The following is a 16858-nucleotide window of genomic DNA, read 5'->3' on the forward strand; positions in this document are numbered from 1 at the left end:
CCTCCTGCCTCAGCCTCCCGAGTGGCGGGATTACGGGCGTGCGCCACCCTGCCCAGCTAGTCCGGGAACTTCCTCCAAGGGCTTTAGCATCTGCACAGAGTCCCACAGGGGATCGTGTGGCCTTCCTGCCTCAGCGGCCCCACCTGGTGAGCGCCCCACGTGCTCTTCGCCTCCGCCCGCAGGGACTCCTGGTCCGCCCGCTGGCAGGGGGCGCACTAGCTCCGCCTCGCTCGGCCGAAGCCCCGCCCGGCGCCCCGGAAGGAGTCGGGAGAGGCGTCGGGCTTCCGAACGGGCTTGATGGCGGGTAGTCGGCTGCGGCAGCTGCAGGCCGTGGACACAGAGTTCACCGCGGACGCCGTGGAGTGGTGCCCTCTGGAGGGCTGCCGGCGCCTGCTGGCCTGCGGCACCTACCAGCTGCGCGGCCCCGAGAGCGCGCCCGTCGGCCCCGGGGGCGAGGTGCGGAGGGGAGCGGGGACCTGGGAGGGGCGAGGGGAGCACCGGGAACAGCAGCCCCCCAGCTGTGCGGGGCGCTCTTGGCCTGTTTAGAAACTTCGCAGGCTGGGTCCAGAGTTCGCGGACTCACTGGTACGAGCCCGAAGAGAGGGCTCGCCCCGCTCAAGGGAGCAGTTTTGCCTCTGGACCGAGCTGGTGTCGGCCACGCCTTTTGTTCCTCGGATCGATGTCCCATTCCTTGGGTTCTCAGCATCTGTTAAGGTAATCAGAGAAGGTGTATGTTTCGTAGGGTGGACTAGACGTGGACGGGGTCGTTGAGCAGCCACAAGTCCGTCTGGGCCGCGTTTACCTGTACAGTATCAGTGAGGACGACTCTGCTTATTCTCTGGTCGAGGTCCAAAGGAAAGATACGTCTGCAGTGCTGGACATGAAATGGTACCACTTTGGTGACCACCCCGCCCGGCCCGCCATTTGTACTGAGCATCTGTTCGCCTGATCGGACCTGGAGTCCGAGGGCCGTCAGCAGGATGTGAAACACCGGGACTGTGGGTCGCTTCTTTGCTGTCCCACCTGGCCCTCGGCAGGTGGTAGGGTTGATGCTTCCCTGAGGCTCGTTGCCCTTGCTGCTTCCTAGGCCCAGAGTGAGGTTCAGTCTGGGAGGCAGTCGGAGTTATGCTTTTGTGAACCGGGGAACCTTTGGGTTGGCTGTAGGGTTGTGGGCTCTGACTTGGTTTGGGAGCTGAAACTAAGTGATAAAGCCCGAGATGGTAAGGCTCCTTGTGCTACTGTACGCCCTGTGTTCTGACGGTGCACTCTCTCCCCAGGTGCCATGTCCCGGTGGCCGGCTGTGGCGTCTTGGGTGTGGCGGATGCCAGTGGATCTGTAGAGTTGCTCCGCCTGGTGGGGTCTGAGGTGGGTGCTTGGTTCTGTGGACGGAGAGGGCTGGGGAGGGGCTGTGCTGGGATAAACCTCTTCCTATGCCCTTTGACCCAGGGATTCCCCTGCCAGGGATCTTCCCAAAAGAATTAAAAGAATCATACCACAGCGATATGTGTGCACCCATGTTTATAGCGGCACAGTTTGTAATAGCTAAAGCTTGGCAACAGCCCAAGTGCCCATCAACTGGAGACTGGATAAAGAAGATGGGCTTTTTTTTTTTTATAAAATGGAGTACTACTCAGCCATAAAGAACAGAAACTGGAGTCATTTATAGCTACATGGATGCATATTGAGGCCATACTCAAGTGAAATAAATAGGACACATATGTGTAAGTACTGAATAGTTTCTCTAGTGTGAGAAACTGAGAGTGTAAATAAGAATTAAAATGATTAAAACAAATAATTGATAATTTGAAATAGGAAAAGGTCCAAAGGTGTAGGGGTGGTGGGAGGGGAAGGGGAAAGGAAAGAAGGGAAAGGAAAAATTATGAGAAAAGAAAAAAAATGGAAACAAAGTCTGTGTAAATAGGGAAGGGTGGATGGGGTGAAGGGCGCACAGGGAATGGGGAAAAAATAACCAAGATACATCACGTGCAGGTACAAGCACCCAGTGATAAATGTAAACGTACTTTATACCTAAAATGGACCAATAGAAGAATTTAAGGAAAAAACAAAACAAAACAAAAAACCTCTTTCTGAAGCAGTCTGTTTGGTGCTGGACTTTGTCCTGAACATTCTGAGAAAGCGCAGGGTCTGTTTTAAATCCTACTGGGTTCTAGTGAGAGGAGGTCCCCAGAAGAAGGACTACAAGGACAAGCTGTTTGCTTCGTGGGCCTGAGGTTCTGCAGTGGGCCAAGCATGCATGGGGTCAGTGCTGGGGCTGAGAATGGCAGCGGTGATCCTGTGTGAAATGGTTTTCTCCGAGAGCAAGCGGTTCCTGTGTGGTTGGTTTCCAAGTGTTCTGCAGAGATCTGATCCTGTGCTGTGCTTTGGCAGAATGAATCCGTCCATTTCAAGAGGGTGGAGGGACACTGCCTGCCCTTGGCCACATGCTGACGTGGAGTCAGGGACACTAGTGGGTGCTGCTGTGAAGCCGGGCGCAGGCCCCTGAGCTGTGGTGGTGAGGGCCTGTATGGGAGGGGCCTGCAGCAGTCACCTGTCCTAGGGATGAGGGAAGGAAATGCCCAAGACCAGGTTTCAGGTGAACCGTGTCCATCTAGGACAGGGCTTTGATACCCTCTGAGCGGCTGGATGTCCATGGCCTTAGCGCTGTTCGGGTGTTTAGGTCCTGGACAAGAAGTGGCATTTGAATGGCTGTGGTGGCTCCTTGTCCTCATCTCTGGGGACCGGCTGGGCCAGGTCCCCTGGAGGTCTAGGCGGTGCCGAGCTCACAGGTAGTGAAGCAAGAGACCTTCATGTCCCAGGGTCATGTGTGTGGGGAAGTCCTGGAGGTGAGTGCCAGGGTCCTCAACCCTGCCCAGTGCCTGGTGCATGGCAGGGTGGCCGTGGCCGGTGCCTGTGTCCACCTGGGGAGTGCGCAGGGCAGCGAGGCTGGACTGTGCAGGGCTCCTTCCTTTCTCTCCAGTAGAAGAGCAGGCCCCTCCTGGAGCCTTGGTGCAGCCTCTCACTGGGGGAGGAGCGTCTGGCCTTGTCACTGGATTGGTCCACAGGGAAGCATGCAAGGTAAGGCCCAGGCTTGGTCAGGGGCCCTCAGTCTTTCCTCTGACGGTTGATTCCGGTCTTCACACCAGTCATGATCTAAAAAACAGAAAAGTCCGAGCACGCTAGATGCGTGGTGTTAAAGTCATCGGGGAAGCTGACAGTGTAGTTCTGGCCTTTGCCATGTGCCCTAGCGAGCCGCCTCAGAGATCTATCCCCGGGAACCCCCCCAGGACATGTTGGGATGTGCCAAGAGGGTGATGTGTAGAGTGTGGTGGGGTTCTCCTTCATCTGCCTGTGTCTAGGCCCAGTGACCAGCCCTTGAAGATTGTCAGCAGTGACTCCAAGGGGCAGCTGCACCTCCTCATGCTGGACAAAGCAGGGCCCATGCTGCAGCCAGTGGCCTCATGGCAGGCCCATCACTTTGAGGCTTGGATCGCTGCTTTCAACTACTGGCAGACAGAAGTCGTGTATTCAGGTCAGTATTCCCCAGCTGGATGTCGTCATGGTTGGTGAGATGGAGGACTTGGGCAAGAGAGGCAGGCGGTGAAGCTCTGGCAAAGCAGAGTATCACCAACCTACGTAGAGACTGTGTTTTTTTTTTTTTTTTTTTGTATTGGGGATCGAACTTGGGACCTTGTGCTTGGGAGGCAGGTGACAGAACCACTGAGCTAAATCCCCAGGCCAAGACTGTGTCTTCTGAGACAGCAGCTGTGGCCAACAGGACTTTGCTGTCCCACAGAAAGCCATACCTCCTGTGCCTGTGGGCCAGGTGACCCTCCCCTCCCCTCAGCCTGAGTCCTGTTCTCAGTCCAGTTTCCACTGATGCGGAATGAGAAATTAGCAGCTGGGCAGCTTTGGGGAGCTCTTCTTGTGCAGGCAGAGGTGGAGGTGCTGGTCTTTGAGAGAAGATAGCAGAGGAGCCACCAGATTTGAAAAGAGCCAAGGAGGGCCTGGGATTTAGCTCAGCAGTGCTGTGCCTGCTTCGAAAGCACAAGGTCCTGAGTTCAATCCCCAGTGCTGCAAAAAAAGAAAAGAGCCAAGGAAAAGAACTAACCCTCATTCCTCTTCTTTAGGGGGTATTGGAGATGGAACCCAGGGACACTCTATCACTGAGCTACATCCCCGCCCTTTTTATTTTCTGGAAGGGTCTCGCTGGGTTGAGCAGGCTGGCCTTGAACTGGTGAACTTCTTGCCTCTGGCTCCTAAGCAGCTACTACGATGCTAGGTGTGTGACAGTGCACCTGGCCAATCTGACCCCTTTTATGAACTCCACTGGCATAGTGCTGGGGCCCAGAGCCTCCAGGGAGGTGCTGTGGAAGCGTTCTGTTCAGCTGCCCAAGATCTGCAGGTTTCCTCCCCCCCTGCAGCTCTTCTGCCCGGTCCCCCATGCTGAGGTCTTTGCTGGTGGCCATGACTCCCGGCTGCCTTTATCTCAGGCAGCTGCTTGGGCCAGTCGGGCTCATCATGACCCACGTCTCCTGCTTGCCTTCTTCCAACATTGCTGCCTGTCTCTGCACAGAGGTGTTCCGTGCCCGCTGGCTTCTTCCTTGCTGATTGCCCACCCTCCTTGGGGTGTTTCTGTGGTCTTCAGCTGAGCTCTGCTGCATGGTGCTTCTATGGCAGACTCCTTCCCAAGCAGCCCTGTGGTTGAATGCGGTCTGCTTGCTAGGGTCAGAAGCCTGGGAACCATTGTCGCCTCCTGTGTCCCTCACCTTCCCATGAGTCCCCATTTTAGAGACTTTTCTTTTTGGTACAGGAATGGAACCCAGGGCACCATGCATATTGGACATGCTCAGCCCTGTCTTAGCCTATTTTATTATTTTATTTCATTGTTCCAGGGATCTAACTTGGTCCTTGCGCTTGTGCAGCAGGTGGCGAAACCACTGAGCTAAACCCCCAGCCCACCTGTTTTATTTTTTAAGCATCTCCCAGAATTGTCCACCTCTTGTTCTCTTCCACGCAGCCTCCTGTCCCCAAAGTCATCTGTCCCAGTGGTGACAGCCCGCAGCTGGGAGATAGCTTGCTTCCATTCCTGACCCTTCCCGGCCCAGTTGCCACTCAGTACCAGTGCAACGATTGTAAAACATGCAAACCCCATCACTTCTCCACTTTTAGGACTCTTTGCAGCTCCCAGTTTGTTTAGGGTAAAATGCAGAATTCAGAGCAGGGTTGTGGTAATCTAGAGGCAGTAATCTAGTAATTCAGGACAAGTTAATCCACTTGACAGGTGACCTACTGAGTGTGGACGATGCGTTGAGCGCTGCTCTTGGTGATGGGGTTATGTTAATGTACAGAGCACATTGAAGTCTTCCCTTTCACCGAGCCTGATGAAGGGGGCAGGGGGCCAAGGGTGGAAATGGACATGAACCAAACTTCAGTGATAAGTAAGGAAGATGCACGGTGTCAAAGGAGTAGTGCATTGGAAAGGAAAGAGAGAGGTTCTGGGGCAGGTCCAGGTAGCCCCGGGCGGTCGCTGTACGGCAGGGGCAAGGTTGGCGGGGGAGAACGGGTGGCCTGTGCTGAGCAGGAGCGTAGAAGAGGAGGAAGTCAGGCCCCAGGGCTTTGCAGGCTGCAGGTGGGCTGGTGGCTTCTACTGAGGAGGTGGGAGGTAGATGGTGGGTGGTGGTGGGTAAAGGACAGATGGATGGCTGAATGGATGGGTGGGTGGATCGTGAGTGTGTAATGGGTGGGTGGGTGCTGAGGGGGTTCTGGGTGCATGGCGAGCAGTGGGTGGCTGGGTGGCTGGGGAGTGTGGGGAGATGGAGAAATGGTGCTGGATGCTGGCTGCCTGGTGGGTGGGGGTAATCCAGGCTTTGCCATTTTCCTTTTGCCCCTGGTCCTCAGCCTTTCTTCCATTCCCTCAGCTGCCACTGTCCACCCTGTGTCAGGGTGTTGCTTTCTTAGACTGATTTTGGGTCAGGGTGCCAGCTCCCCTGTTCTTTATTCTTAGCGCTTCCCCTGAAGCCAGCACAATGTGCTACTCCCTGTGGGTTACACGGGGAGTTCCCATCGCAGCCCAGGTGTGTGTTGTGATCTGCTGCTCCCTGCAGTCAGCTCCTGGGCAGGCGTCAGCCTGAGCAGCTGAGGACTGTGACGCTGGAGCCTAGCAGCGGGCAGCCTGGCCTGTGTGACCTGGGTGCTTTCCCTGTAGCCCTGTGGGTGTCACGCTTCCCCTGCCTCCCAGCCTTCCTCTGGTCTGAGGTGGGTGCGGTGGTGGCCCTTCCTGCTTTCTCTGGGTGCTCCTGTTCCAGGGCATCTTGAACCCTCAGGGACTGTCATCCAGGGACCTCACAGACTCCCTGGCTGTCCCCTGCCATCCATGCCATGACGGTGGGCTTCTGTGTCCACACAGGGGGAGATGATGGGCTCCTGAAAGGCTGGGACACCAGGACCCCTGGCCCGTGTGTCTTCACCAGCTCGAGGTAACTGCCCAGCGTCAGTGCGTAGGGACCGGCCCCCAGCCCCTGGGGCCCCTGTCCCCACGGGCGCTCAGGCTGGCTGTCGCCTGCAGTCACGCCATGGGTGTATGCAGTATCCAGAGCAGCCTGCATCGGGAGCACATGCTGGCCACAGGGAGGTGAGTGCCTGCTGAGGCCCACTGTGCAGGTATCTGGGTAGGGAGAGGCACAGGATGAGTGGGACGGGCTTTGGGGAGGTGTCTTGCCTTGGGGATGGACTGAGCCCGGGTCCCACATGCCTGGGTGGACACTTCCAGCTATGATGAGCACGTGCTCCTGTGGGATGTGAGGAACATGGAGCAGCCACTGGCAGATGCTCACGTGCAGGGCGGGGTGTGGAGGCTCAAGTGGCACCCGCACCACCACGACCTCCTCCTGGCAGCCTGCATGCACCACGGCTTTGCAGTCCTCGATTGCCATGACGTCACAGGTACGTGGGCCCTGCAGCTGGCTGGGCTCTGTGTCGCCTTCCTGTCCCAGACTCCTGCTCCCTTTTTGTGCCCACCCAGGACCTCAGTAGCCAACACCTGGTCTCACCTACTGCTGCTCTCCGGCGTCCTGGCTCCTCCTGCATTTTGTGACTGGCCCTGCGGGGCCCTTGCAGAAAACGTGCCCTTGTCACTGCTGTGCAGCCCGCCTCTGTTCTCGCCTGGGAGTGGTGTGGACTCTGCTCCTGGGTCCCGCACATGCTGACTTCCCTTTGACCCCTTTCTCTGCTTGGCCAGAGCCCTGCATTTGCTGAGCTCAGCCGTTGGAGTGGCCTCACTTCTGAGGATGCCCATGCTATCAAGCATGAACTGCCATGGTCAGGGCTGTTCCCCTGTCCTCCTCCCTGTCCTTCCACTCCCTCCATCACACCTGCTGGCCTTTGAACATCCCCACCGCCCTCTGAGCTGCTCTTCTGTCCTCCCGAGCCTGCCCTGCGCTGTGCCTCTCTCTTCTGCATCCCCTCTTCCTGCTTGCTCACCTGCTGTAGCTTTGGTGATGGGAACGTCTTTCATCTTCGAATACCTGAGGTCTGTTGTCTTACCATAGCTGCTCTCAGTGGCCATTTCCTCTGAGTGCCACATTCTGAACACTTCAGTTTGTCAGATCTTTATGCTCACTCATCACAAGGTGTTTTGCAGTCTCCTTTGTGATTCCTTTGTTGACCATGAGCTGTTTATTAGCAGACTGTGTAGAGCTGTGATTTCTAACCAAGCCACCAGCTGGCACTTGGTCTGTCCCGAGCCTGCCCAGTGCCCACCTGGGAAGAAAGTGTCTGTGTACACTGTAGTCAGCCACTGTCTGGGTCCTCACCCACTGCGTGGGTCAGCACTGAGCGTGGTGTTCCAGTCTCCAAGTCTGTTTCCCCCTGATTTCTATCAGTTTGTGCTTCTGTGTCTTGGGGCTTTGTGTTTAGATGATGTGGGTGTAATTTTCCCATCTGCTCCCAGCTGACCCTTTTCTCATTAGAGTGTCCGTTATGCCTGGTAACATTTTTGTTTCAAAATCAATTTTGTCTGTTAAGAGTGTAGCCATTCGTCCTTTCTGTTCCTCTTTGCCAGCAGTCTTCGTTGTCCTGGTGCCTCCCGCTGGGGATGCTGGCCGCCCTAGGTCCTGGCAGTGGTGGTGTGAACTCTGGCCCCTTTGTGAAGGTGCTATCCACCAGGTCTCCCCTGTAAACACTCGGGGTTCCCCTCTGTAATAACGGAGAACTGTGTGGGGGAGGCTTTGAAGCTTTGCCAGTCCCTGAGTGAGTTACGACTACGATCATTGAGAAACCGTGACTCCTGTCTTTCTACATGTGTTGCTTAGCTTTTTTTTTTTGGTACCGGGGATCGAACTCAGGTCCTTGCGCTTGTGAGGGAGGCAGCAGATCCACTGAGCTAGATCCCTGGCCCTTGATCAGCATTCTTTTGTAAGGATGAGCTTCCTCTTCTCTCTTATGTCTGCCTGTATTTCATTTCATTTTACCTTACTGTCTTGTTCTGGGAGAGGGTCTGGCTGTGTAGTTCAGACTGGCCTGGCCTTCAACTTGCGGTGGTCCTCCTGCCTCAGCGCCACCAGCCCATTTTAATGGATTCTTTTTTCTGTTGTTACTACGCTGGCTATGGGATGTTTGGGCTGTCCCAGAGTCTTCCTCCGAAAGCCTCGGTAGGGTGCCGTCTCTCTGCACATGTCCTGTTGTTTATTGGAACATGCCCTTACTGTTTGGTGCACTATATTCCAGGTTCATTTTATATCTTCTGTCTCCCAGTCTTGGAATCAGTTATTTTTCCAGAGAATCCTGGATCTTCTTAATGGTGAATGCTGTTAAGAAACCGAGACCTGAGCTGGGCATGGTGGCACTCAGGATGCTGAGGCAGCAGGGTTGCCGTACGTTCGAGGCCAGCCTGGGTTATATAGCAAGACCCTGTCCAGAAAAAAAGAAAGCAAACCAGTGCTCACACTTGCAGATGCTGAAGGGTTGTGTGTGTTCTCGTGTGTGTGTGTGTGTGTGTGTGTGTGTGTGTGTGTGGAGCTGGATGTGGCTCAGTGGTAGAGCGCAGGCATAGTGCGTGCCAGGCCCTGGGTTCGGTCCCCAGAACCACACGCCACCCATACACACCTACACGCCTGCGCACACCCCCACCGGCCCATATGCACCCCACACCCACACATGCACGTAAACACGTGTTCACAGTGCCGCCTCTGACTGTAGCTCGACACGTTCTGTGTTGCCCCCTTCCGTTTGTGACCCTCACCAGCAAGAACCCGGCTCCCCACAAGCATCTCTTCACGCGCTTCACCTCACGTTGATGCTCACACCGAAGAAATGTGCCATGTGGGTTTAAGACATTTCTGCAGGTCTTGCTGATCAAGATACAGAGTCAAACAACTATGTACTTTTTTTTTTTTTTTTGTACCAGAGATTGAACTCAGGTCCTTGCGCTTGTGCAGCAGGCAGCGAAACCACTGAGCTAAATCCCTGGCCCACTATATAGTTTTTTAAAGAATTTTTTGTTTTTTGATTTTGGCGATACTGGATATTGAAGCCAGGTTCTTTATTTTTTGCTTTTGAGGCATATGGTTTTGTTAAGTTGCTTAGTTGCCTAGGCTGGGCTAGAGCCTGTTTCTCCTGTGTCACCCTTCCAGAGTGCTGGGATTGCAGATGTCTGCCTAAAGGCATTTTTCTTTATCCTCACTGATTTCATTTGCATCTTTCCAATGTGTAAAAACATTAATAATGTACCAGAAATTAAAATTATATAAAAGTATGCCCTGGGAGTTTCCCTTCTTCTCCTTTTGTTGCTACACACTATTTGTAGGTAAGATGTCTTAGTAGTTTTTGTTTATAATTGTCTTTTAGTTGTAAATATACAGGCTGTACCACCCTATAATTGTATCTTTTTGCAAAAATAAGCATAAGCATTAATTTGTTTATTTCGTCTTTCTTATGAAACATAACAGTCTAAGGCTGGGGATGTAGCTCAGTGGCTTCGCCGCCTGCTGCGCAAGTGCAGGGACCCGAGTTCAATCCCCAGTACCATGAAAAAACAAAAAAACATTATAAACCCAGGCATGGTGGCACATGCCTGTAATCCCAGCACTTAGGAGGCTGAAGCAAGAGCGTTCCTGTGACTGTGAGGACAGCCTGGAGTATACAGTGAAACCCTGTGTCAAACGAGTAACATTCTATATGCCCTTCTTTTTGTTCTTTGCTCACTTCATTTAAAAATATGATCTATCTCTGGGAGGCTGAGGCAGGAAGATTGCAAGTTTGAGCCCAGCCTGGCAACTTAGTGAATGAGATTGTCTCAAAATAAAAAAGGGCTGAGGATGTAGCACAGTGCAAAGGCCCTGGGTTCAGTTCCCAGCACCAAAAGTGTAGTCTACCGTGTGCAATGCCACGTTCCTGTAATCCCAGCACTGAGGAGGTTGAGGCAGGAGGATCACTTGAGCCTAGGAGTTTGAGATCAGCATTGGCAACATCGTGAGACTATCTCAAAAAATGGAAAAGTAAAATAATAATCTTCGGAACAAGAGATGTAGCTCAGTGGTAGAGTGCTTCCCTAGCATGCATGAGTTTGATCCCCAGGTCTTCAAAGATGAAACAAATCTTGCTGTCACTCCATTATAGTTTTGTTGGGACTTTCTTGGTGCTTGGGTGGGCCCCTTGGCTCTCCTGTTGCTGGTGCTGGAGGCCACTGACGTTCGTGGCTGTGCTCGCAGGCAGTAGACCTGCTTAGGTGTGGTCATAGTTGCTTTCTTTCTCTGCCCTAATGCCTCTTCTGTCACACACACACACACACACACACACACCCCGCCCCGCCAGCTGTGCACCATGGGAACTGTTGGCTTCTTTGTTGCCCTGCCTCCACCCTCCAGTCTGCCCCAGGAGCTCTCCAGAAAGACACTGTTAAGAGAATCACATCAGAACACAGAGAACCTGCTTGGTTTGGACCCACTAGCCACATGTCATTGTCACTGTGCTTGTGGGGCTTCCTGACCTGTACCATGTGTGTGCTCCCTGCTCTTCATCAGTCCCTTCCCTCCTACTTGGCTGCTCCTTTGTCTTTTGCTTATGAGCCTGAACTGAGGTCTAGCCCCCCGAGCTCCTGTGTTCTACAGCCCTGGCCGATCCTAAGGCTCACAAGGTAATGCTGTTTCCTGTTTTCTCTTGCTTCAGAGAAGAAGGAAGTGACAGTCTTGGAGTCCTACAAGCTGCCCACCTCGCTGGTGTATGGGGCTGACTGGTCCTGGCTCCCCTTCTGTTCCCTGCAGCCAGTGGCCCCTGCATCCCTTCCTGACACTGACATGGGAGGCCATCTCTGTGGCCTGAAAGTTGCAGGTGAGCCACTGGTGCCTTCCCCTGAACAGATAAGAGGATGAGGATGGCGAGGGTGGCATCAGAGACAACAGCTGGGTGAAGCTGCAGTCTTCTGCCACTCATAGGGGACTTGTGGGACAGCAGCAGCCAACCGTACAACCCAGCCAAGTCCTGTGACTCTGACCTCTACCTCAAAGGGGCAAACTCTGACATCAGGCTTCTGGCCACCTGCTCCTTTTACGACCATGCTCTCCATCTCTGGAAGTGGGAGGCCAACTGAACTTGAGGTCACAGAGACTACACCAGGAGTGACAGCCTTTTGTGCTGGGTGGATGGGAATGGACTGGGTTTCTTTCCAGCAGTGAGTGGGATTTTCCAGCTCCAAAACTGAAATTTCTTGGATACCTGTTGACTTTCAGCCTTTCATAATGTGTTTAAACAACTATTTGTATTAATTAAATAAAGCTGTTTGGGGAAAAAAATGTTACTTTATAACATCAGAAGTAATTTTGTAATTGCATGAATTTTCTTTTGGTGTGGAAGATCAAGCCCAGTGCCTTGAACGAGATATACCCCAAACCTGAAGTTTTTAAAAGCACATGAAAAGACCGCTTTCTGCTGTGGTAGAGCAAAAGGAAGAAGTACTTCCTGAACCACCTCAGAGGGGCATACTTGTGATGCAGGTGGAGGCAGTGTGGGGCACTAATTGCATTACACTGATAGGCTTCAAAGTCCTAGACCCTCAACAACTGGGAGCACAGGTCAGGTGTGTAAGGTGCCTGACTTCCACTTGTCTCTAGGAAGAAGTAGGCCAGACTGATGGCCAAGTTGTCAGGTCCTCCACACTTCCACAGGACACACTAGCTCTGGAAGAGAAGACAGGCAGTAGTTCTATGCTTGTCTTACTTTCTGATGACAGTACATGCCAGTGTAGGTCAGATTGATTACGTTTTTCTGTTACAATAAGCAATTCCCAGATAATGGTCCTTTTGTTTTTGGTACTAGGAATTGAACCCAGAGGCTTCCTGCTACACCAAGTATTCTACTACTGAGCTACATTTCCAGCCTGTCTTATACTTTTTCGATAGGTTTCACTAAATTGCCCAGGCTGAGGGCTGGGAATTTAGCTCAGTGGTGCCGCCACCTGCCTCGAAAGCACAAGGTCCTGCGTTCGATCCCCAGTGCCAAGAAAAAGAAATTTCCCAGGTTGGCCTAGAACTCCATTATCCTCCCGCCTTAGCGTCCTGAATGTTGGGGATTACAGGTGTGTGCTACCATGCCCAGTTGGCCCATTTATTTTATTTTAATTTTTTTTGTTACCAGGGATCAAAATCAGGACCTTGCGCTAAGGCAGGCACAGGGCTGCTGAGCTAAATTCCCGGCCCGGCCTATTTATTTTAAATAAAAACATGTTGGGCCTTCCTCTGGAGTATATTTTTTGTTCTGAAGACGGGCCTCACTGTGCAGTTCAGTCTGGCCTCAACTCATAGTGATCTTCCTGCCTCAGCTTCCCAGTTGCTGGGATTACAGATGTGCACCACCACACCCAGCCTAGTTTGTGTGAAGAACATTCCATGTAAGGGTCAGTTAAGTAATCAGTGGAATACAGGTCTGAGGGACTGTGACAGAGGCAAACGAGTGGTCATCGGAGCCCAATTTGACATCAACCTCCTCTGCACCCTGCTCTTTAGGTTTCCTCCAAGAGAGCAGTTAGTTCACCCAATGAAAATGAAAAACACTCACTGCCTTGGAGTCCACAAGGAATATACCAATGGTTGCTTTGGGGGTGAATCAGCCAGTGTTGTCCAGGGTAGCCTACCTAATAAATTCTATCACTGGTGGAAACCTGTCGTGGGCACACCTGCAGACCTGTCGGTCGCCACAATACCTAGGACCTCTGAACTGCACGGGATCTGTCACATGGCACGCTGTCAACCACCTGATGCCAAACACACTAGACAGCAGCAAAAGCCTTTAATAGAAATTCGAGGAGGGAATGCTCTCCCTTCTCAGGGACTCACAATCTGAGGGTGTGTCAGTTCAGTCTAGTTCACAGGCAAACCTATAGTCATCACTGCATTCTAGCGAGGAAAGTTCTTGGGATACAGCTGGAAGAGCTTGCCTTCCTGAGTAGGCTCGAAGCCATACTTTTCCAGGTTGTCAGGATCAAAAGTGCCTTCCTTTAAGTCCTTTTCGATAGCAGGTGCAGCTGTTTCCATGAAGAGCGCTCTGGCTGTCAGCGGCGTGTCTGTGCCGGCTGGAAGGCGGTAATTCACGTAGGGCTTGAGCTTGAAGCCGATCAAGTTCGGGACGATAAATTCTGGGACCTGTTCTTTTATTTGCACAAATTTCCAGCCAAGGGCGTGGACACCCGTGCGTTTGGCGCCCCGGCCCTTGTAAAAGGTGCGGGGCCCTCGCTTGCTTGTCCACTTGCTCATCCTGTCCGCTCCTCGTACTAGGCCTTGAGTCACTGTGGTCAGGAAGCCCATGCTGTAACCTGCGGGAGAAGACTGCTCAGAAAGACCCACATCCAGGACGGACCCGAGGACCGGTGCATGCCGGGCAGATCTGAGACCCCGAGGACGGAGAGACCCCGGCCCTCAGGACCCCCGCTCGAGGACGCAGAAGACCTGGACAGAGGACGGAGAGAAGACTAGGTCCCGAGGGCGAAGGGAACGCGGTGCCGACCGCAAACGGAAGGACTGACCTGTGCCAGGGGCTCTCACGTCCCTGCACCTGAACCTCCCGAAGCTTCAAGACACCCGGGTTCCGCCACTCCACTGAGACCTCGCCGCGCTCGGGGTTTACCACAGCCACCGAACAACAAAAGGAGCCAAGATTGGTCGTCGCCGCGCCAATGCGCAGCCTCACCCGTGCGAGGAGGCGGGACCTCGGAAGCCCTGGCCAATACGAGGAGAGATGGGCGGAGTACCGGGAGCGCGCACGTCAGGGCGTCGGGAGCGCGGGTTTGGAGGCGGGCATCGGGAGCGCGCGGGCCGGGAGTCACGGTCGTGCGCCGGGAGGTGCGCGTCTCCGGTCCCACCCACAGGGAGGCGTCGCCCTCGCTCCACTCCGCTCCGGCCTCACCCGGCCGCCGTGACTAGGGCCACCTACCAGGTCGAGGACTCAGCTGCCACCGGGGCTGCTCCGCAGGGTCCCCCGACGCCCCACGGTGTTCCCTCCCACGGCCCGCTGTGTCCTCTCGCACCCCGCATCCCTCGGTGTCTCTCGTTCCTTGGCGCACTGCTGGGCACAGAGGGTCCACCCCTCAGCGCTCTCGTCCCTCCTGAGCCAGGCTTAGCGAAGACCTGCGCCCTCCCTGAACCCCCTCGGTCTGCCACACCCCTTCTAGTCCGGTCCCCTTCTCAGCCACACCCCTTCTCACCTCCAGTGGTCCCGGGATCGAACTCAGGACCTTCGGCTAGCGAGGCAGGCTGCGGCACCACTGAGTTAAATCCCCGGCCCCTCCTTGGCCTTCTTGCTTTGCCCCTCCAGAGCTGTGCACCAGCTACACCCTCTGCCCCAGCTGGAACGAGCCATGGACTGCCTGTCCCAACCGAGTCCCTGGCCCTGCGCCCGGCCCCTCCTCGGAGGCCGCCCTGCTGCCTGCAGTTCCCAGCCACGTGAGCGCTGTTTACAGGAGGGGCCAGCAGGACAGCAGGTGCTTCTGCCAGAGGCTGCTGTTTGTGAGGAGAGCTTCCGTGGGTTCCCCGCAGTGGGATCCTAGTGTGACTTGAACAGGAAGGCTGGTCGAGTAGGCGGTTGGCTTGGTTGTGTCCTCTCACTCTGGCCTGTGTTCCTTTTTTCAGCCATGCAGGAAGAGGAAGGCGTCTTCGGGAAGGTAGGTACACCAGACCCGAGAAAAGCTGAGAGAGCAACCCTGCCCGGAACTCCCGCTGCCTGGAGGGCTATGCCTCTGCCTTCCTCTTCACCCCAAGCCTCTGGAGCAGGAGGAATGTGGGCTGGTGTGGGGCCCGGCGCCTTGTCAGGGAAGTGACACTAGGTGCTGACACCCGTGCTTAGCTTAGGCAGCATAGACAGTGGGACACAGCTGCTGGACATTGTTTTCATTGTCTTTTCTTTCCCTAAAGTCACAGTTATTTCCCACATCTCCTTGGGACCTTGTTCACTTTGCTTAGGGTCTTTTTCTCAGTTCAGCTCTGTAGCCATGTCCCAAAGGACTTTGTCCCCGAACCAGGCAAATAGACCCATTAAAACAGCAGTGAGGGCTGTCAATTTAGCTCAGTGGTTCCACTGCCTGCCTCGCAAGCGCAAGGTCCCAAGTTCGATCCCCGGTACCAAACCCCCACCCCCCCAAAAAAAACAGCAGTGAAAAGCTAGGAAGCTGACGCTTGGCCATCGCAGTCGGTGAGTGGTTTAGCCTTTCCTTGGAGAAGTGACCCGTGCAAGTGCTCAGAGGGACACGGGGGAGGTGGGGCTGTGGCTGGGTGCTCTTGCGTGCCTGACTGCTGTTTGAGTAGCTGGGGCAGAGGATTAGGAAGCTGGGTGCTTCACTTCTGAAGCAGAGCTCCACCTTTGAGAAAGTCTTATTTCATTGGGAGATGGTGTGCGTGGCCCTGGTCCCTGCTGTGGCCCTCGAATGCCTCCTCTGCAGACACATGCCCTGGCACAGAGATGTACACGGATGAAATCACCTGATGATGCCTTTTTCAGAATGTGTCCTGTCCTGAAGGGATGCATGACTACCTCTGGAACCAAGTGCACAGAGTGCGTTTTCTGGACACTCCTGTGTTCTGCCTGGATGCCGAACGGAGCCTTGGGGATGCTTTCCCGAGTGCCCTTCAGCTCTCCAGGGCTCCAGGGTAGATCGCCATGTCTGAGGATTGGCTCTCTGAATGCTGGCCTTTGGTCCTTGGCACCTGTGTAGAAACTGGACAGGATGACCTAGTGGTCTCCCCTGCCCCATCAGAGCCTGGCTGCCGAGGAGGAGGGGTGGATGCAGAAGGGAAGGAGGGCCTGCCTGCGTGCCTGGCTGCATCCTGTCCCTCTTTGACTTCCAGCCTGTGGGCATCAGCAGCTCCTGTGTTGGTGCCCGCCTATCTCCCTTGCCTGTGCGGTCTCTCCCGGCCTTTCTTCTCTCCCTTCCTCTTGTGGGTCTGGACTCCTGAAGCCTTGTTAGCACTCTCTTGCCGGCAGCAGGGTAGAGGCACAGAGCCTTCTCTCCTGTTTCTTCTTGGCATAATGACTGGTGTTGGATGTCCTCAGATTCTAGATGGCCCCTTGGGGTTTCTCCCTGCCCTCTCCTCCCCTCCTTTTTTTTTTTTTTTTTTTTTTTGCGGTACCGGGGATTGAACTCAGGACCTTGTGCTTGGGAGGCGGGTGTGACACCACTGAGCTACATCCCCATCCCTCCCCTCCTTTCTGGAAATGGAGGTCTTGTTGTGTTTCCCAGGCTGGCCTTGAACTCCTCCGGCTCAAGTGATGCTCCTGCCTCAGCTTTCCAAGTAGCTGAGACTAAACCAAACACAGGCCTCGGGAACCTCACGCCCTCCTCCAGGTTTCTGAGCGCTGCTGCTGTGGGTGCTCCTGTGGG

The 16858-nt window shown here is 54.4% G+C and overlaps 2 protein-coding genes across 5 annotated transcripts; one reads left to right on the forward strand and one right to left on the reverse strand.

The window, feature by feature from the left end:
- Positions 1–254: 254 nt before the first annotated feature.
- Positions 255–11807, forward strand: Dph7 (diphthamide biosynthesis 7). 2 transcript variants are annotated; one of them, XR_002396464.2, is made up of 10 exons: positions 255–456; positions 743–888; positions 1278–1365; positions 2981–3075; positions 3357–3529; positions 6407–6476; positions 6566–6631; positions 6770–6942; positions 7022–7317; positions 11164–11342. XR_002396464.2 is itself a non-coding variant. In XM_013073581.3 (10 exons), the coding sequence occupies exons 1-10, from the start codon at positions 298–300 to the stop codon at positions 11582–11584; spliced, it is 1287 nt and encodes a 428-aa protein (XP_012929035.1). In that variant the 5' UTR covers positions 256–297; the 3' UTR covers positions 11585–11807. The 2 variants fall into 2 exon arrangements, 1 of the variants encoding a protein (XP_012929035.1); XM_013073581.3 differs by lacking the exon at positions 7022–7317 and adding an exon at positions 11430–11807 and having other exon boundaries at positions 256–456; positions 11164–11325.
- A 1454-nt stretch (positions 11808–13261) lies between these two features.
- Mrpl41 (mitochondrial ribosomal protein L41) lies at positions 13262–14918 on the reverse strand. 3 transcript variants are annotated; one of them, XM_087182640.1, is made up of 3 exons: positions 14690–14918; positions 14419–14547; positions 13262–13801 (listed from the first exon to the last, which is right to left on the reverse strand). In XM_087182640.1, exon 3 carries the CDS (start codon positions 13791–13793, stop codon positions 13386–13388), a length of 408 nt encoding a protein of 135 aa, XP_087038766.1. In that variant the 5' UTR covers positions 13794–13801; positions 14419–14547; positions 14690–14918; the 3' UTR covers positions 13262–13385. The 3 variants fall into 3 exon arrangements, with proteins under 3 accessions (XP_087038766.1, XP_087038765.1, XP_087038767.1); XM_087182639.1 differs by having other exon boundaries at positions 14419–14550; XM_087182641.1 differs by lacking the exons at positions 14419–14547; positions 14690–14918 and adding an exon at positions 14012–14379.
- Between the last annotated feature and the right edge of the window lie 1940 nt (positions 14919–16858).

The sequence above is a fragment of the Heterocephalus glaber genome, unplaced genomic scaffold (assembly GCF_053883595.1).
Source record: "Heterocephalus glaber isolate CG9 unplaced genomic scaffold, H.glaber_assembly_v1.0 deba00001479, whole genome shotgun sequence".
NCBI classification, from domain to species: domain Eukaryota; kingdom Metazoa; phylum Chordata; class Mammalia; order Rodentia; family Bathyergidae; genus Heterocephalus; species Heterocephalus glaber.